Source organism: Thunnus maccoyii, chromosome 14, assembly GCF_910596095.1.
Source record: "Thunnus maccoyii chromosome 14, fThuMac1.1, whole genome shotgun sequence".
In the NCBI taxonomy this organism is placed as follows: Eukaryota; Metazoa; Chordata; class Actinopteri; order Scombriformes; family Scombridae; genus Thunnus; species Thunnus maccoyii.
In genome coordinates this window covers 30469257-30489574 of record NC_056546.1, presented here as the reverse complement: position 1 = coordinate 30489574, position 20318 = coordinate 30469257, and the positions used below count along the sequence as shown (strand labels likewise).

The following is a 20318-nucleotide window of genomic DNA, read 5'->3' as shown; positions in this document are numbered from 1 at the left end:
CTCTGGTCCAGCTGGAAGAGGCCATTGTGGTGGGCTGGGGAAATGGTGTCATCTAACGACCTGTTTGACCTGTATGAAAACTGTAGTGGGAGTTCGGCAGAGAAAAGGTGATGTGAGTTTTGGCAGGCTGCTCAAAGCAATTTATGATAACAGAAGTAAGAGCTACTGATCAGTAGTCATTCAGGCAGAGAGCTTACCTTTACTTGAGGACCAGGATAACGGTGGTTGTCAGAAGTGAGAGTATATCTGTGAAGACATCTGCCAGCTGGTCTGCACACACTTTGGCCGGGATTACCATCAGGACCAGGACCCTTCGTGAGTTAATGTTGCTTTGGTTTTCTGTCTTTATTTTAAATGACTGAGTGTCTATTACTGCACTGGTTATTATTTTGTATGCATTCAACAACAACATATCACATGATTTTCACAGAAGCCCCACCAAAGTTGCATGGGGGCTGTAGTTCTTGTATAAATACAGAATAATAAGGCATCTTAGCTAAAATAATGAGGTGTCCAAATGTTGTAGTACAGTACTTTTATCTTAGAATATGAGAAAAGAAAAAGCACTGTATTTTGTATCAGCTTTAAGTATGATGACAGAATTTGGCCTCTGCGACACTTTTGATTGAGCAATGAAAGCTTGGTCGTTCTCATTTTTAATCGAGATAATGCATGATTATGGATATTCCCATGCCATGCTATGTGCTGCGGAATCCCTCCAGTTGAAACATATTATATTGTACCAGTTCAAACCCTTCTGAAAGAAGAAAGTAGTCTCTGCCTGGAAGACAAAACTCTGGAAAACAAACACCCGAAATACCTCGGCGCGTTCCTTCCCGCTCAACCCACATGACAGCCTCCTGTTCCCCGATTGGTGGTTTTGAAATACATCTTGTGCGCTCATTGGTCTGATTTGAAGTACTGCTGCACTGCGGTCAATTCAAAAGAGTCTGTCAGCATTCCAGCGGCAGTCTGTCTGTGGGCGCAGAGTACATAAGATACATACCGAGGCACTACAGCCAGGTAATTATTCTTCTGTTGTATTTATTTGTATTTATACATGTTGGGATACCAATTAAACGATTTGTCAATTTAATTCAAAACTTGGAGCATTCAGGCTAGACAAAAAGCGAACCAGCCTCACTAGAAAATCACGTAGCTGGCGTTGACGGGTTAGCATTAACGTTAGTCAAGCTAACATTAGCTAGTGAGCTTCTTGCTCATTCAGCATGAGGAAAACTTTAACGGTTGGGTTCGCTACAAGTTTGTATAATAGCCTTCTATTAACGACATTCCCATATCCATAACGAAAAAAGTAAAAGCTGTAATGTGTAAAATATAACTTAACTACAGTATTAAGTTGATATAATAATGTAACGTTAATCTGCCTTAACGTTACAGTTTGATATAAGTTACCAACTATAACGTTACTAGCTAACGATAGTATATCTACAAGCATATGATACATAACTACAAATGGTTGAATGAATAGTTACATGGTATGCCGAATTGAAGCTGTTACGTCAATGCAAGTTACGTTAGCCTTTCACAGCCTTGTTGTACTTTTAGGCCACATTTTACATTGTTAGAAAGAGTCAAGTTGAGTTAATGTAGCCACTATCACATCATATCACTCCTGACATGACAGCATGTTTTTCTTTCTCTCAGGCAATAATGGAAGACTACTTGAAAATAGAGAAAATTGGAGAAGGTTGGTATTAATGATTCCTCGTGTTCTAGTTAGTTATTTAAACTAATTCCTACAAATGTTATGAAGCTGAAATTATGGCAGGGTTGAGTATTAAGGAAAATCTCCATTGTCACATTGTTTTCACTATCCTTCCAGTGTAGTATTTTTGTGCAGCTTCTTTAATCAAACAAAAAAAAACAGTATATTTTATATGGGCTAGAATCACTATGGTATCTCATTCTTTGTGTTATTTTGGCAGGTACCTATGGGGTGGTGTATAAGGGCAGACACAAGGCCACAGGTCAGGTTGTGGCCATGAAGAAGATCCGTCTGGAGAGTGAGGAGGAGGGGGTTCCCAGCACAGCTGTCAGAGAGGTCTCTCTGCTTCAAGAGCTGAAACATCCCAATGTTGTACGGTACGCTCACTGTGTGTTACAGACTGGGATGTCTGCAAAACCTGACAGCTGAATGGTTTAAATTTCCAGTGTTCATTCATGCCAGCTGCTCACAGTACAAATATCCAGCTAAACACTTTACATACAACATGTGCGCAAATTATGAGCTATGAGGAAAAAGTATATATACATGAACTTGCCCTCTATTTGTGTGTGTTTGTGTGTATCCAGACTCCTGGATGTCCTGATGCAAGAGTCTCGTCTCTACCTCATCTTTGAGTTCCTGTCCATGGACCTGAAGAAGTACCTGGATTCCATCCCCTCTGGTCAATACATGGACCCTATGCTTGTCAAGGTAATTGTGTGTTTGTGATAAATCAATAGCTCTCAGCAGTTAATTGTAATGTCTCTGTTTATGTGTGACTTTTCTATTATTGCAGTTGAGAATTTTATTTATTTATTTATTTATTTTTTATTATGTTATCAGATAATAAATCTCAAGGAACATGGTGAACTAAAATGCTTGAACAGTAACACTAGACATGTACTTTTAAATTTCTGGGCTCATTTGTTGCTTTGTGGCAAATTGTATGATTTCAGCTCCTATTGGCTTTTTTTTCATAATTCATGCTTGACATAGTAACTTAACACACTTTCTGGCACATGAGTTTTCCAGTTTCACAGCAGTTAAAAGAATCAACTCTCAGAGCAAGTGTTGGATATATTTGTCACAAGTAAAACTCAAACTGTGAGTGGTGGGGGATAGCACCAGTTTTGATCGGTGGTACTGCTGATACTGACTTTTCATTAACAATAACTTCAATAATTTGAAGTCAGGCTGAAACAATTAGCTGTTTGATTGAATTAAATTTAAATACAAAAGTTAAAAAACACTGAAATTGACAACCATCTTTATCATCGACCATTGTGAGTCACCTATTATGAAGGTGGGTGTCAAGAAATAAATCAATGGAGAGGAGTCCCAGTTTTAAATATTCAACTTGAGCAAAAACTTTGCGAGTATCGCAGGGCTTTGCAGAGTGTTGTGTGGGGATAGACTGAGCCACTGCTTGTCAACAGACAGCTGTTGAGCACCCTGGAGCTCTGGAGGAAAAACATACGGAGTCACACCGAATTCTGTTCTGATCCGGAACTGTTCACCAGTGGGAGGAGAGCTCAGAGTTTTTAAACTTTTGGGATTAAAAAGTGGATTTATCTTCACTCTCGCTTCTCAACCCGTCTGCAGCAGTGAGCCGTGGACATGCCGACTTCCACTGTCAGGTGTTAAAATGTAATTAGCCTCTTTTCATCCATGTTGACTGCTGACTGGAGGGGAAATATGCTTGAATATACCTCATGGGCGTACAGAAAGGAGAGGGGAAAAAGAAGACAGATTAGAGGGAAATAACAGAAAGAACCGGAGTTCCTGGTGAGTTTCAGTCAGAGGCTGAACTGAACACCCACACCGCAGACACAGTCAGTCCCTGCCGTTGCTCGCTAGCTTTCAGCTAACGTACAGTAATGTATTCTGGCTGTTTGGGGTGAATAAGCACAAATGATCCTGTGGTCAAACAAGTAACACCAAATGAAAATTTGCTTCACATTTGTGAACATACCACAAGGGCGTGTTTATTCAGTTGAATCGAACCCTCGGTGCAGTTCGTTTGGGCAGGTGTAATCACAGCAATCACACTCAGCTGTGCACCATAACAACCGAGACCTTGTTGCGAGGTGGTTGCGGTCCGGTTACAAACTCTGGTATGGTTCGTTTATGGTTTGAATATGATCCGACCCAACTGCAAGAAGCATTGCACATTTTTTGGATTAAACCAGCTCTTGTAGCCAGCTGCACTGTGCCTTACATTCTTATGTTGTTATTATGTCCTTTTCAGCTGACTGGAAGCAGCATGTCGTCTTTGCATAGTGTGAACCAACCAATTGTTCTCTAGAAATTGCCTTGACGTGCATTCAAATGTGCCATTCTGCTCACATATGTTGGCTTGGTATATGGCCCAAACGATGTCCACAATTATGATGAAATGCCAATTCTGCCGATGGTCCATTTTGGATAGCTAACCCAGAAGAAAAACAAACTCCTCTCTTTGTCTGCCGACCAACCCCACAAAATTTCTGATCAATGAACAAAGTGACAGCTCCCACATGGCTTTTGTTGATATATTTTGGTTCACTTGAAATTTTACTGTGTGAAACCAAACTGAACCAAATGGAAAATGCAACAAAATAGCAACTCATCCACTGATTTGAACCAAAGCAAATGAACTATAGGTTTGAAAATACCCTAATTCCATTTGTAGTGTGTCTGTTAGTCAGTCAGCCCTAGAAGTGTTTCATTAGCTCAGTATAACCTGTAGGACTTTCTGATGGCTCACCATTGAGGAAATAAATTAATGACAAGTGAAGAAGAAAAGAAAATGCTTCAAGGATGAGGTCTTTCCTCTCCCTGGATAAATAGTATCTTAACAGGGTTGGTGTGAAAGTGAGTTTTATCTTTTAAAAAGTATTTTTCCAAAAACGGCCATTTGTCTTGTTCTGTTCATTCACAGTTTCACAACATTAAATATCTGTCCATCTCTGTGTTCATTCTCCTCCTCTCACCCATCACCACCTCTTTAGAGCTACCTTTACCAGATATTGGAGGGCATTTACTTCTGTCACTGTCGTCGAGTCCTCCACCGGGACCTGAAGCCCCAGAACCTCTTGATCGATAACAAGGGAGTTATCAAACTGGCAGACTTTGGGTTGGCTCGGGCCTTTGGTGTTCCTGTCAGAGTCTACACCCACGAGGTGAGAATCCATTCACGCTCCACTAGTAGTAAACTGCCCCCATACAGTGGTCAGTGGTATACCACTGACACTGAGTGAAAGCTGTATAAGGAGATATTTGATGAAACAAAAAACCTCTGAAATGACAGCTTAGCTGAATCAACCCTTGAATGTATGTATGTGTGTGTGTGTTTCTAGGTTGTAACCCTTTGGTACCGGGCTCCAGAGGTCCTCCTGGGTTCACCCCGGTATTCAACCCCTGTCGATGTTTGGAGCACTGGGACCATCTTTGCTGAGCTCGCCACCAAGAAGCCTCTGTTCCATGGAGACTCAGAGATAGATCAGCTGTTCAGGATCTTCAGGTAGATGCACCAGAGCATACCTACATGCACTTAGTGGAACTCTTGGCAGTTGTTCAACTCAAAATGTGAATTTAAAAAAAAAAAGTAAAGTGACAGTGTAAATGTAAAGTAGTGAAGTAGTTGTCAGTAAACAAAGACGAAAGCGTGTTTTCAGATTTCAAAATGGCCAAATCCAATCCAATCAGAAAAATCCTCTAATTCAGAGCACTTATATAAAGTAGACCAAAGACGAAAAATCCAGGCAGCACTTGCCTCCAGGCCATATGTCCCAACAAACTCCTCCCACTGAGCATTTTAACTGCTGAATCTAATTATTATCTAATACCTAAACCTAACTGTTTATGTTCATTTTCTTCAGTATGAGAATCCACTTACAGACAGTGACATTGATGAACCATCCACAAGCTTATATTCCTTAATTATTCTGAGAGAGAAATCACATTGTTGCCCTAGATATTGAAGTCTAGTTTTGTCCATATTAATTTGTATATATAGCCGTGAGTTGAATATCTGGTTATATTTGGCCAGGTGTCATTTCAAATCAATGAGCAGGACAACTTTATGGTGATATTGAATTTACAGGCAGGATTTGGTGTCCAGTCAGCTACTTCCTTATTTTGTGAATGAAGTTGTTCACAAGTTGTAGTTACTGTTTCTGTGTGTTTGTGTTTGACCAATTAGCAACATTCAGCTTTACAAATTATGCCACAGAAGTACTACTTCCCAGAGCAGGTACTTTTTGAGACCTGGAGCTATTGTCTAGGAATTAAATGAAGGCCCTGGTTCCTCCAGTCAAAACACAGGTTTAGTTCCTTTGTTCCTCGAAAGGTTCCTGCAGGAGAAATGCCCTATAACTATCCTTCCCTGCAACTCCCTCTCTTTGAATCCCTCTTTTCATCTGATCTTTCCAGGACTCTGGGAACCCCAAACAATGATGTGTGGCCTGATGTGGAGAGCCTACCTGACTACAAAAACACCTTCCCTAAATGGAAGTCTGGCAACCTGTCATCAATGGTGAAAAACCTGGATAAAAATGGCCTGGACCTACTGGCGGTAAGAACAAGACCTGAATCATTTTAATCTTACTTCAGACTTTTCTGACTAATATAATGTGTTAAATAGCAATAACTGTCTACATAGAATCAAACATCTAGCATAATTACAAACACATCTTGTATATACATAACAAGAATCAGATAAAATGATGCAGTTGCTTATTACCTTGTGTTTAAAACACAAGTGTATCCATGGAAACACAAGAATTAAACTCCAGTCTAATAAGACATTATGTTAGTGATGCACCTAATATTACTAACTACAGAAAGCAGGTTTCTTGTTCACATGAGAGAAAACTGACTGTAACCTGCTTACTCAAGCACATGTAAACACACTGATAATACAATCAATTCAATGAAAGCACCATGATGAATGATCATTTTAACACAACATGCATCTTAATCACTATAATAACATGATCTCAATTATTTTGACTCATTTATTTTATTTATTATTTTTATATTGTGAATAGGCTATATGTTTAGTAGTTTTCAGTAGGCTGTGGAAGTGCACTACAACATAGCTGATCTTTTTTATTTTGATCTATTATTTTTATATATTTAAATGTATAAATGTGTTTGTTTTTTTTTACATTTATTTTTTAAAATGTTTTTCAGTTAAATTATATTTAAATTTCAAGTAAATCCACTGTTAAAGTTTTTTTTTGTTTGTTTTTTAAAGTTCAATAAATGCATGATGTTTTCAAAGTCAGTGAGTAATCGTATTAAATAATCGTGATCTCAATATTGACCAAAATAATGGAGCAGCTCCACTCTACACACAGTGTGCCAGTTCACTGCTCTGCTCTGTTAACATCATTGTTTTGAGGGTAGTCACGCCGAGCCATGACTCAACTTTAGCTGACATGCTGTGAGTGTTTTTCCATTACACAGCACAGCAAAGTAAAATAAGTAGTTTACCTGTTGGAGGTGTGCTGGTCACCTGCAGCTCTTCATCAAACATCATCATCACTGGCTGTTTCTGCTTGTACTATTCCTCTAACTGATCCACTGAACAAAGAGCTCCAAATATCTCCATATCTTGTTGTGTTGTCCTCGGTGACAAACACGTTTCATTTCCTATACATTCTTCACAATAAAAGTGCCTACTCCCTAACCTACCTACCCAACAACTATTGTTGGTCATATGAACTAGTGTGGTGGTTGCAATTAAACAGCTAGTCCTTTGAAAAGACTAGCTATGCTATGTTCATTATCAGCATTCAGATCCTTACCTCTCTCTTACCTCTGACTTACCTACAAACCTCTTATCAAGTCCTTAAGGTTGTCCTCCTGCATGTAAGATGAGTTGTAATCATCTTATAATGCTACACATAAGAATACCCTGAGTGACACTGTCTGTTCTCTCCTGTAGAAAATGTTGACCTACAATCCTCCCAAGAGGATCTCAGCACGCGAGGCCATGACTCACCCTTACTTTGATGACTTGGACAAATCCACCCTGCCTGCTGCCAGCATCAACAAAATCTAAAACACGTTGACATGACATACAAACACATTCATACCTATTGTGAATTTATCATTCTGTAAATACTTGTGTGTGAAAATTGTTGTAGACCTTTTAGTAAAGTTTGTCTTTCAACATTCTTTTCAATAAAACTGCACTTTCTATCATTCTCAAAACTGAAAACCTAATGTTTTATTTCATTATTTTCTATTCAAAATATAAAGCTTGACATAAGTTGAACTCTGCAGTGTCTCTAAAGTTTGTTTTTTTTCCTCTTTGTGATGTCTGTTGTGGATGGTGGATCATTTGTTATGGCCTTCACTGTCACCAGACCTCAGTGGCATGTTGACAGTGCTCTCTACCACCATCATCAAAACATTAAATAAGAGAATATCTTTTGGAGGAATGTTGACAAACACAGGAGCTGTTCTGAAGTATATATGTGTATATAAAAATATAAAACATAGTGCTTTGTTTTCTACTGTGACATCAAGACTTGAACTGTAGAGCCCTCAGCTCCTCTGGAAAATGTACCACCATGAAAGTAGATTTGGTATGGTGCATATTCTATCAGGGACGCACTAAATACATTTGTAAAGTTAGAAGTGATAAAGAGCGGTATAAACTTTTTATAGACAATAGCATCAATGTTACTTCTATGTAATTATCAGAGACAGAAGAAACAGGCTTCATACTGTATTGTATTAACAGTCTAATGAATGACAGTTTGAATTGCACACAATTGTTTTCAATTCCTGAAAGGAATCAGGACAGTGAATGCTGCAGTATGATCGTTGTATGACGTCTTATTTACTGTTTCATACTTTAGCTTTGTTCTGAACAGCTGAATAAAAGACATATGAGAGCACAAATGTCTTATTTTCTACACTGTACATACTAGACTGCTCAATATGTTGAAAATGTTTAGTGTATCTCAGTCTGTAAAGGAAAACCAGAGATTGATTTTGGCCTACATCATGCTGCCAGAACAGCCTCAATGCACCGTGGCATTGATTACAAGTCTCTGGAACTCTCCTGGAGGGATGAACACCATTCTCCCAAAAGATATTCCCTCATTTGGTGTTTTGATGATGGTGGTGGAGGGTGCTGTCTAACACATTGGTCCAAAATCTCCCATAGGTGTTTAATTAGGTTGAGCTGTAAAAACCAACCAGTACCTGTCAGTATACCTTCTTTTACATGTGTGTTTTACAGCACAGGAGATACTGAGGTTCAACTGACCATATGGATTTCATTGATGAGACAGACTGTTTTAATAAGCCAAGAGGACAAAAAGAATACATGAAAGCAGGTTTCATTTAAAATGTAAAAGTTTATTAAAACAGCAGTTACAAATAAACAATGCAAGTCTGCAACTGTGATGTTATCTACTTCACAATACACTGAATAGGTTCTGTTTAACACTTTATACTTCAAACCACAGTTTTTGCCAGTCTTTGGATTCCCAGATGACAGGATATGACAAGTGGAAAGTAGTAAAAATAGATATTTTAATAGTTATTTATCCAACAGCATGTGAATGTATGTATGTGATATTTTGAATATTTGTTTGGTGTGTGTGTGTTATCCCTGTGATGGTGTACCCTGCCTCTCACCAGAGAGGTTCCAGCCCCCCACAACCCTGCACAGGAAACAGGGCTATAGAGAATGGATGGATGGTTTGGTGAAAATTAAAACACATGTAAATGTATCTGTAAAGCATTTCTATTCTTATAGATCCTGCAGGTTGAAATAAGCATAATTATGATGGAACTTTTTTTCAGAGTGGAGTGCTGCAGGTCAACTTTCAGCTTCAGCTCTCATCCCCATCATCCAGAAGGAACTCACTGATCTCCTCTTTCATCTGAGACCTAAACAACAACACCATTCAGTCATATTTCTGTCATTTTGACTTTCTGTAGGTGGCACTCTTAGTCAAATAACATTGTAAACTCGACAGTTTTAGTTTGAACAGACTAATCATTTAGTAAGTCCTTGACTTTTCCAATTATTAAAGGTCTGTAATGGTGGAGCTCTATGTTTCAGCACAATTAGATTTGCCACAAGTTGCTAGATGATTTGTGCTTCACTTTGGCATCAGAAGACAAAAAAATAACATGGATGGTTTCAATTGTTCCAACAGTTTGTTTGGTACACAAAGCACAAGACTCCGGAAATGTTAAAAGCTCTATTTTATGCTATTTGACTGATCAGCGGTGAAGTAGATGTAATTCTTGTATGTGGGTGTTTTAACTGAACCAAATAACCTGCTCACCTCCTTTGCCTCTTCTGAGCCTCTGACAGGATGTACTGAGGGAGACAATCCACTGAGGACTGGAAGAAAAAAAAAACAAAGAAAGGAGGACAGGCCAAGAGAAATGAGACTGGAGTGAAAAGAGCAGCAGCAGCTGAGAAACGTCTTTAAAGAACATGGGACAACATACTGGATCAGACTCCTAAGTTTGTTACAAAAACTCAATCCTAAGGTCATGATTTAGTTTGATTTTTGATGAAGTAGCTAAAAACAAAAACAAAGTTTGGATGGTATTTGGTGTGTGTGTTTACCCACCATGTCTTTGATGGTCAGCTGACAGCTGTAACACAACAGGCTCCTCACATCAGTTGTCTCTGCTACCCTGTAATATAACATCAATACACAACTCAGTACCAAACTCAGCATCCTACAGGAAAACTACAGTTTGTTACAGCTGAACTTGTTTTACTTGTGTTTCTTATCATGTTGGATCTATTTTTACTGATGTTGCAATGTTTTGACTTCCCAGAAATGATTCTGGTGAAATGATGGCCACAACTACAACAATAAGAGCTACAGTTTCCTTTAGTGTCAGTGTCAGTCCCTGATCAGATGACTGATGTAAAGAATCATTGCCTGATTAAATCACTGAACACTTACTTGGCAGAAGAACAGCAGCCTCCACCCTCTACTGTTCTCCCACAGTCCTCTCCTCCTCCTCCTCCTCCTCCTCCTCCTCCTCCTCCTCCTCCTCCTCCTCCAGAGGAACAGCACTGTCCAGGGGGAGCAGTTGATTCTGACCGTACTGGAGCTTTATTGGAAACACAGGCAATTGATTTTATTAACTGCAAAGAATGTGAGCGTAGAAACCCAAACCCCCTGAACTGCCCCAGGATGGTCGACTTCTATTGTACTGCCTGGTGTGTTTCCCTCAACTACAGAGTACATGGAAACTTTCAAATGTCCACTATAAACATAACAGTTAAGTACTTCATTCAAATGATTTTAGAACTTGCAAGCTAAGCCTCAAAAGAAGCTTTAATACAAATCTGTATGTCCTGGATAAAGACAGAAATGCTAACCAATGCTAAAATGCTAAAAGAGCAAGTACAATACATATGCACTGATGTAAAATAACAACTATATAATAGTTATTTATAATGCAATATATATATGTTATAATAATAGATAATAATGCTAGTAAATATCCAGGTCTTTTTCTTTGTTTTTGTCATTATAAAAACAAACCTGTATCAACAAATAAGGCTAAATCTCATCATCTGAGATCAAAAGTTCAACATTTTCCCTGACAAATGACTGTAGATTAACACATACAACTTAAACCTACTGTTCCACAGCGACTGATGAAGTGTACTGTACCTGGGCTTTGTTTTGGAAAAGCTGTACTGTTGGCACCTAGATATTTAGTCTGGGAGAGCTGCTCTGAGATCAGTGTGGCCTGGAAGGCTGAAGCATTCTCTGAAAAGAGAAAGGAGAGAGAGTCATGATGAGACATTTGTTTAGGATTAAGAATGCTAGCATCCTCAGCAACCAATAGAAAAGTGTTGACTGCACGGCACACACTACCTGTTTTCACCAACAGCTCACTTTTTAAAGTAGAGTTTCAATGAAGAAAGAAAAAAGTGCTGAAAGTCTGTGACAGTTTCTCTCCACATCAGTGATCCAGATATCTGTGTGCATCGTGTCTTTAGTAGCATTGCTCAGAGATATTTAACTCTGCTGTTCACTAAACATCATTCTAAATGTTAAACCCATGAATGATTTATTTCCACTTTCTAGTCTCTGTCATCAGTTTATAGGCCTGCTACAAGCAAGTCGAGACAGCTGCTAGGTTCGTGGTGGAGATGACCAATGTCAACCGTCATGTCGCCTCACCACATCCCAGGACAGCGCCTCATGGCTTAGAGGTTGAGGGAGAAGTTGAACAGCTTGTGCCTCCCAGTAGCCGTAGCTTTATGGTCCAAAACACAAGGGCCCCCTCCACTTCTGGGGAGTAGGTGACCTACGTGTGTCACGTAGGTGACACGTTGGCATGTGTTTGTGGACTGATGTGAGGGCAAAGCGATCAGCCTTGCTCGTGCCCACTGCAGGATATACACACTTTCTACATGGCCTCTATGACAGAGGATTTGTCACTTGCACCTTGGGGGTGTTTGTGGAGGCTTTTGCAGCTGGTCAGGATAGCTTTGACTGCTTCACAGCCAGGAGCCATCTGCTTGTAAAAATGTTTTCTACGGGGTGCCCACACGCGATGCTGAATTTTATATCAATGAAGATGGCACTTTCTTTTAGGCTTTTCCTCTGTCCAGAGAGGGTGAGATTTTCCTGTCTTGCCTGTGCATCCCACCTGCATGCTGTCAGTGAGAGTAGAGGTACACTGGAGCTGCGATCAAACCTGTCTTTTTTTCAACTGAGGCTCATCACTTCTCCCTTCAGTTTTAGGATTATTTGCCTGAGGAACTATTTTCCTCATGAGAAATAAGGGGAGAGATGTTTGCTGTTGCTGGGACAACACAGTGAACCTCTCTATCTGCTACAGACTGCAAGCCCAGGTGGCTCCATTGTCAACTCAGTGGCTGACTCCAGGGCTATGAGGCAACGGCCTGTACACCTCCGCTAGGTTTTGGGGCGCACTCCACCAGTAGTGTTTGTCAGTGTAAGATGTTTGCCTGGCTGTGTCTTGATCTTTCACATCCACTTTTGTGCGGTCATATCTCAGGGATATGACATCTGACTTGGTGTCCCACTCTGTGCTTGGGGTACTGTTTAGGTCCAAACCATGCCTTTTTGGTCATGTTCAGCTCCAGTCTGGAGTGTGTGGTTAGGCTGTGGGACTTCTAGTCCGGTGGTGCTCAATAAGCGGGAGCACTTGGCCTCTTTCACCAGGTCAGCAGTTGGATCTGGATTGTTGTGTGCACAGATTCAGGCCCAACTGGGAGACATCCTCAACGGCCTTCACCTTCGCTGGTTACCAATAGTGAAGCCCATTGGAGGGCTCTGCATGTACTCATAGATTACTACTTATTAACTACTATTTTAGATTTGTTTTGTCCTGTATGATGTTGACAGGAGCCAAAGTATGCCATATGACAAAACATCTTTTTATCTGCACCCGCCCCCAGCTGCATTTCTCCAACACAAGTCATTTTGTCTTCACTGGACACGTATGGTTAATTACATTGCTTTGAACTGCAGGTGGACAGTCTGTATGAAGAAATGTATTTATCGAATATATCGATATGACTAAAAGTAGGACGGTTAGAGAATCTTAATGTCAGTTTCCTTACTTTCGATTGATTGACAGTCCTAGTCTGTGCTGAACCGGGCCAAACATAGTACAGGTTTTATATTTAAATATGTAACATTAATCCTGTGGTTCCATATGATTTCTCATAAATCTAGTCATCATCTCAAATGTTAGACCTGTCATAATTAGATTTAAACAAAATAAATCAAATGTAAGGTCTTTTAAGACTTTTTAAAGGCAGTAGAAGCCCTGTCTCTTATCAGTCTAACACTCACCAACAGTAGTATCCAAGGCACACATACAGAGCAGACACCGGGCACAGGGGTCAGCAGTGGATGAACTCTTACATGCTGTCTGCAGCTTCTCACTGGTCCTACAGGACACATAGCAGCTTTTTAAGATAATTGCTGTTTTGAGCATGTGTGTGTGTAGAAAAGGTTAGTTATATTTTGGTAATAGTTAGAAAAAGCAGGTTACAGTTTAAAAGCACTCATATTCAGTACATTCAGCAGAATACAGGCATATGTACATGTTTCTGTAGTTGTACTGACCTGTAGATGGTGCTGACAGTAGAGGGGAAGTCTGCCTGCAGTTTAGTGACAAAGCTCTCTGTCAGACGCTGGATACTGGCCTTATCTGTTGTCTGTGGGACACAAACCTACACTGAATAAACAGTCTGAGGATATATATTGTGCTGACATCACAGTAGACTTGTCTATTTATATCAGTGTGCATGGACTGATGCAACAAGAGGGAAATATTTTATGTCTGTAAGATTACAAAATCTCAATCTTATTGTTTCCCAGTGGCACCATACCAAGCACAAATATTTCCCTCCAGCTCATGCTAATGTTTACATTACACTGTTCAGAGATGAGGTTCAAAACATCAAGCTGGGAGGAAATGTGAAGATTTGGTGCTCTAGCAGGATCAAGGGTCTGTCTCACAGAGCAGGATTACAGAGTTAGCTGGTTAACTTTGAGATTAACCCTGACTTTTAGGTCATACTGTTGCCATGGTAGTTAATGCTGCAGGCCAAACCTACCAGGAAAGATTTGTTCAGGATTAGAGATAAAAATATATGAAAGAACCACCTTCTGACCAGTCAGCTGTGAACAAAATTGAAGAAGAGAGGGCTGTTGACAAATGGTATGGAATTATAAGGTTAAGTACTGACTTATGAACACTGACCACAGCAGTAGTCTTTTCTCTTCATATTTTCGTTTACAATATCTGAGATCTTTGTTTCATCATTAGCTTAGTTTTCTCTGTAGATGTACTGCTGCTGGTTCATCTTACCTTAGTGTCCAGGCCTGGTATGAAAACAGAAGGCACGTTGAACAGATGGTTGTAGTAAGCTATTTCTTTAGCAGAGTAGTCCCTCATTGGCCTCACTGATATTATGTCACCATACCGAGAGTCTGAGAAACCCTGCGCGCACACACACACACACACACACACACACACACACACACACACACACACACACACAATTGACTTAACTATTGAATTTGTTTTTTTTACTCAGATTCTCTCCACAGAGAAGCAGTTTCCTCACAAATTCCATTTCATCTGATAAAGAAACATACATATTTGTTTTTAAAAAAAAAAGTGTATCATCTATACATACATACGCACCGTGTCTTGAGCCAGCTGTGCTCCTCTGCCCAGTGATATACTGGTGAGCAGTTTAACAGCCAGTCTGGTGCAGTTGTCTCCCAGCATCAGTTTACTGTAGCCTTCAGTACGAGCTGTGTGCACCAGCAGATGCTGCCTTTGAGGAGAACACAGAGTGGGGCTCAGGGTTGTTTGATTGAGCTAATCTAAAAACATTGTAATCCTCCCAACAATAGTTCTCTATTGGCCTCCTTTCTGTATTCAGGCACCTAGTATTGACCATGTAGTTTCATGGAGAAAGGAGCAAATAATGTTCCCATGGGAAAAAACACAACACTTAGAAAATGGTCACTAGGGCTGCCTAGTGTGCAGTAAGTAGAAAAAGAATGAGAGCCAATGTCTCATCCTCAACCGCTTAATCAAAAACAGTAGATCAGAAGAAAGCGAGTGGTGTGTCACCCCAGTGGAACACCCATCTCACCCATCTAAATACAGACGTGCCACTGAGAGAGATGGGAGTCATGTACTGTAGATGAAATTGCTACTGACAGCATGTGTCTGACCTTAAAGTGTTCAGTAGATCTTCTCTGGCTGTCAGCGTTTTAGCAGAGCCAATCAGCTGCTGCAGTAACCGTGTCTGGGACTCCTGGACGTTAGCTGGTAATGTTTCATCCTGTTTCTGTGGTGTCAAACATCTGCTGCTGTCGTTTTGAATGAAATGATCCACAGCTGCTTTGTAGCTGCTGGCTGGTCGCTCTGAGGGAGAGGGAGCTGTCACCACAACTGAACTGGGAAGGTCTAGAACCTGGGAGGTAGTTAGGGGACACATGTTGTTAATATGACAGCATTTAGTTCAGACATGTTCTGTGTTGAAGTGTTACTACAGGTTTAACCTCATCAGATTGCTGTTGTGACTTTTACATACAAGTGCCTCAGACATGACACCAACAGGTGAGACTACTTTTACATTTTTTTTTAAATTTAGATGTGTTTGGACTCCACACTGACCTGTTCCAGAGGCACAATGTGGAAGGGGAACCCAGTAGCTTTAAACACAGCCTGCAGCTCAGACACCGTCCTCTGTCTCTCCTCCACAGACTGACCTACAGCACCCCCCTCTGGACACACACACACACACACACACACACACACACACACACACACACACACACACACACACACACACACACACACACACAGTAAGCTTTTTCAGATATGACAACATATCTCCGGGCATACATGAAAATGATTACACTCATTTAAGGATTCATTTACCATCAATGTAGACAATGCCAGGTATGAATCTCAACTTCTTGTGAGCATTCTGACTCAAACCCTGGTGGGAGGAAATGATGAAAGACAAGAAAACAAAGTTATACTACACCTACAAGGTTAGACAGAATCAAGATTGATTAGAATATAAAGTACAATTTTGAGTAGCATTTTTATCATTTATTAGATCATTTAACATTTAGTGAAAAGGTTACTGGCTCTAATGCTCCATGCTGGCATTTCGGTGTTAAATGATACTCTCCTGCTGACATATGCCAATGATGTTTTGGATTTTGCAGCATGAACATTTCTACTCTCAGACCTCATTGTGTCTGCACTGTGGCTGTAACATCACCTGGTCTGCTGTTGACCAGTTATCTGACATAAATCCCTACAGGCTGCAGAGGTCTTTACAGCCCCAGTAAGAAGCTGGTTTTGGCTGGATGAAAGGTCACAGGGTCATTGCAGTCAAAAGAGTTCATCCTCTGGGGGACCAACGGTATCCACAGAAACATTTTGTGAAAATCTTTCTAAAATGTATTTTAGATATCTTGAATGTATGTGCTCCTCACAATACATCATGAATATGCAAATTAGAGTTTGAGATACCTTGTGTGCAAATTCATGTAGTAAGTTAGGAGGATAGATTGTGAAATATCCTGTGTGCAAAGTGGAAATTTTGGCTGCCATGGATTATTCTGGCTTCTAAGTTCTTATTGCTTCCAGAAGCAGTTACCCCAGAGGACATTCTCCTATAACTCTTGGATTATTCCTTTAATAGTATGAGTTGTATGCTCTACTGAAAGAAGCATCACAGGGACTACATAGAGACAGGTAAACCTCTTGGACTTGACTGAGCATTGAGCAGGAAGAAGGACCTCCAGATACAGCCAGCAGCACCTACAACCACAGAAGACAAATGCATGCATCATTCTATGCCAACATCAAATTCATCAAACTAATCATAAACCTTTCATCATGCTGTGTGAAGAGAGAAATTTGTTATGTCAGAGAAATAACGTGCACCTTCTCTCCAGGGAAGATGATCCTGTTTTTGCCCAGCATGGCCCGGAACTTGTGAATGAAGTATTCTTTGAAACAGTCCCTAACAGCAAATACACAGACAAATAAAAACGTATGCCATCAGGATCATTTGAAAGGTTCCATACTCATATGAACAATCTACATATAGGTGCATGGCTGAAGATTCTTTGGGCTTGCAGTCGATTACCTCCCAGTGTGTTCTACCACTACAATCTGCTATAACATTATCCAACAGGTGCACAGTAGATAGCAGTTAACCAGAGTGATGCTTGTCTTACCTGCAGTATGTATCTCCTGCTCTGATCACCACGACTGCAGTCGCTTCTTTGCATCTGACACATTTCTTAGAAACACTAACAAATGGAGGAAAAACAGTCACCATGAGAACCACTGAATAATATTTATGCATGGAGGGCAAGTGTGTACTACAATACCACAACAGCCACATTACAACATTAATGGTGTGGGCTACTTTATCACCATGTCTTAAATTTTTATCTAATGATTTTATTTATATTATTCTATTCCACAAACGTGTTTCTCACCATCTCAATTCATATTAAAAATCTAGAATATGCATGAGATGAGGTCTCACCACATTATAAATATATATATAGAGAAAATTAAGAATGTCTCCTAAAAATCATTTTCAATCATTTCTCTTTAGTAATGAAGTCTTTAATCCATATTTATTTAAAGTCGACTTTAAAGAAGTGACTCAAGTTTACCAGTTGAATCTCAAATATCTCTGTTTAACATTAATTTCCTCCTCTGTTAATGCCTCCTGGAGCCAATATCAGGTAAATTCACCTTTTTCCTGGTGTGGACTGACTAAACCAAGACCAAGGCTGGATTACCACAAGGGCCAAGCAGGCAACTTCCCCCATTATCTCAGGGGTCCTCCATGTGGTGTTTGTATTCACCACTAAGCATATTATCAATTGAAATGACAGAGGTCTGTATTATTTCACTTTATAATGTGCTATTTATTGAATAGCACATACACATAACAGATTTGTGCTTAATCAGGTTACCACAAACTAATTATTAATGACTAACACAGTGCACAGAGAATGAGATACACAGGGTCCTCATTGTTGGTAAATGTGGCCCTGCTTGTTTTACAGGAAACGTTGTCTTATTATTATGATCATAGTTAATAACTTGAGGGCGGTTCTGTGGTCTCGTGATGGAGGTCGCCGTGACGTCATAACCTACCTGGGCACCTCCTGACGCTCCAGCTGATCATGGTAGCCTTCATCCACCTGGCACATTGGGAAGATAGCTAACGAGCTGAGATAGTTGACAATGGTCTACTGGCGGATAGTTCAGCAGGTCTGTTAGCCTGACTTGTTTACAACTTGTGGAACAGTGAAATCTTAAACAGCCTCGACTTTCTCTAAAATATCACCGACTGTGTTTTGTTCCGATATGTTGCCGTTAAAAACTGACTTAATTAACTTCAATCCTATAACAAACATGCCCAAGACAGTCGCGTGTGTATAAATCTTGGCCCTTTTTGATGACGTAGAAAATCTTCTTCTTCTTTTTCTTCCTCTAAACGAAATGGTGTATTACCGCCACCAACAGGTATGGAGTAAATTAGCCTCTGATTTTATGTAAAAGCCAACATATCGGTACTAAACGAAAATAATACATGATTATTATTATTAAGAGAGATTGCTCATATCCTGTCAATGAAAATAGTTCTGAAATAAATAAGAAAAACACGTATCTCCTGAGTCTCTCTTATATCATCGGTCTAATTCAAATGAATCTCTATGGCTCTGAATCAGATCACCTCTCTTGGCATCAGATCTGGGGTAGTGATTTATTACATTTTGTTAATTTATTGAAAGTTTCTTCTTAATCACATAAACCCACACAGCTTCCTGTACAGTGTTTTGACCAAAGATATTGTTTACCCTCTTCTGCTTCGTCCTGTACATCTCATCACACTCCTTTTGCCATCTTTCCTTCAGTCTGTGCTCAACTAGACTCTTCATTTCTGTGTTAATGTGCACTTTCATATCAACATAATTCTTTGGGGGTTTTAATAATAGAATAAAAAGAGAACCATCTGTCCCGTCATTTGAGTTCTCTGTAAAGTTGGTTGTATTTCAATCAGAATAGTATTATTTGAATGATTACATTGTTAAACTAGGCGATGAAGAACTTGAATCTGAGCAGACAAGGACTCTCAAAGGGTCTCATCAGTGCACTGTAAGGCTACCACACCTGCCACCATGTCCCCATATAAACTGGTAAACTTTCATTGATTCTTTAACCAATTTGAAGGTAACACTATTTCTACATAAATCTTTATTTATACAGAAAGATATAGGGGTCATACACTTTGTTTTTACAAATTTAATCTTTACCAGGCTCAAACTTTATTGAAACATATATGTAAGTCATATGTAAACATATCCTTACAGGGGCGCTGCACTGATTTTAAACAGTATCAGTTTACTCATCATAGGGAGAACTCAGCCTGTAAAAACAGCTGAATAATGACTTCTGTGGTCTGGCAGGATGCTTCCGAACTCTGATGATGTCATAATGATGTCATCAGGGTTATCATGAAGACCACACATGTATAACAGAGAGCCTGTTTAAAAAACTGGGATAGAGCTTCATCAATGTGGGCAGTCTATGGTGTGACAAAAGAAGACAGAAACTATGGAGTTGCATTGTTTAAAGTGTAGTGTTGTTTAGGCTTGACTAAAAGACTAAAACATTCAGGATATCTTGCTTCTACTGCATTAATTTGGACCACTAAGTCCCTCAACTTTATCACTTTGGTCAACTTTTGCCAGCTGTTTTTAAATGTGTTCTATAAATAAACTGACTTGTCTTTAGAGAAGTGTAATAGCCTGGTAAATCTGGAACTGGCTTAAAGATTTGAGAGAAAAATTAGCATCTACACTAAGTAGGCTTTGTAAAAATTTAAAATAAATATTAAATATTAACTCTTACAAATGGAAAATGTCATTTTACCCTCTAGTATTCTATCAAATATGTTTAAAGGAGGTATATGAGGCTTCAGCAGTCTGAGTTAGTCGTATCAAGTGGATATATATCACATTTACAGTCTTTTTAGCATCAA

General features: G+C 39.7%; 2 protein-coding genes across 3 annotated transcripts; one reads left to right on the top strand and one right to left on the bottom strand.

Moving 5' to 3' along the window:
• Positions 1-947: 947 nt before the first annotated feature.
• On the top strand, positions 948-7994 carry cdk1 (cyclin-dependent kinase 1). Its single transcript, XM_042433310.1, has 8 exons — positions 948-1023; positions 1669-1711; positions 1950-2106; positions 2317-2440; positions 4720-4890; positions 5068-5231; positions 6143-6284; positions 7662-7994. The coding sequence occupies exons 2-8, from the start codon at positions 1675-1677 to the stop codon at positions 7776-7778; spliced, it is 912 nt and encodes a 303-aa protein (XP_042289244.1). The 5' UTR covers positions 948-1023; positions 1669-1674; the 3' UTR covers positions 7779-7994.
• Positions 7995-9067: 1073 nt separating this feature from the next.
• On the bottom strand, positions 9068-18755 carry ctu2 (cytosolic thiouridylase subunit 2 homolog (S. pombe)). 2 transcript variants are annotated; one of them, XM_042433308.1, is made up of 17 exons: positions 18428-18755; positions 17488-17562; positions 17192-17270; positions 17006-17065; positions 16169-16229; positions 15902-16011; positions 15457-15698; positions 14915-15050; positions 14576-14707; positions 13828-13934; positions 13552-13649; positions 11389-11487; positions 10767-10819; positions 10669-10730; positions 10324-10390; positions 10030-10088; positions 9068-9625 (listed from the first exon to the last, which is right to left on the bottom strand). In XM_042433308.1, the coding sequence occupies exons 1-17, from the start codon at positions 18481-18483 to the stop codon at positions 9568-9570; spliced, it is 1554 nt and encodes a 517-aa protein (XP_042289242.1). In that variant the 5' UTR covers positions 18484-18755; the 3' UTR covers positions 9068-9567. The 2 variants fall into 2 exon arrangements, with proteins under 2 accessions (XP_042289242.1, XP_042289243.1); XM_042433309.1 differs by having other exon boundaries at positions 10669-10732; positions 10769-10819; positions 13828-13919; positions 18428-18754.
• Between the last annotated feature and the right edge of the window lie 1563 nt (positions 18756-20318).

Coding starts and splice junctions, on each gene's coding strand:
- ctu2 (XM_042433308.1), bottom strand. CDS start 18,483: ATGTGCCAGGTGGATGAAGGCTACCATGATCAGCTGGAGCGTCAGGAG. Junction 10,391..10,668: donor GGCTGCTGTTCTTCTGCCAA/GTAAGTGTTCAG, acceptor GTTATATTACAG/GGTAGCAGAGACAACTGATG. Junction 9,626..10,029: donor GCTCAGAAGAGGCAAAGGAG/GTGAGCAGGTTA, acceptor GTTGTTGTTTAG/GTCTCAGATGAAAGAGGAGA.
- cdk1 (XM_042433310.1), top strand. CDS start 1,675: ATGGAAGACTACTTGAAAATAGAGAAAATTGGAGAAG. Junction 4,891..5,067: donor TCAGAGTCTACACCCACGAG/GTGAGAATCCAT, acceptor GTGTGTTTCTAG/GTTGTAACCCTTTGGTACCG. Junction 6,285..7,661: donor ATGGCCTGGACCTACTGGCG/GTAAGAACAAGA, acceptor TCTCTCCTGTAG/AAAATGTTGACCTACAATCC.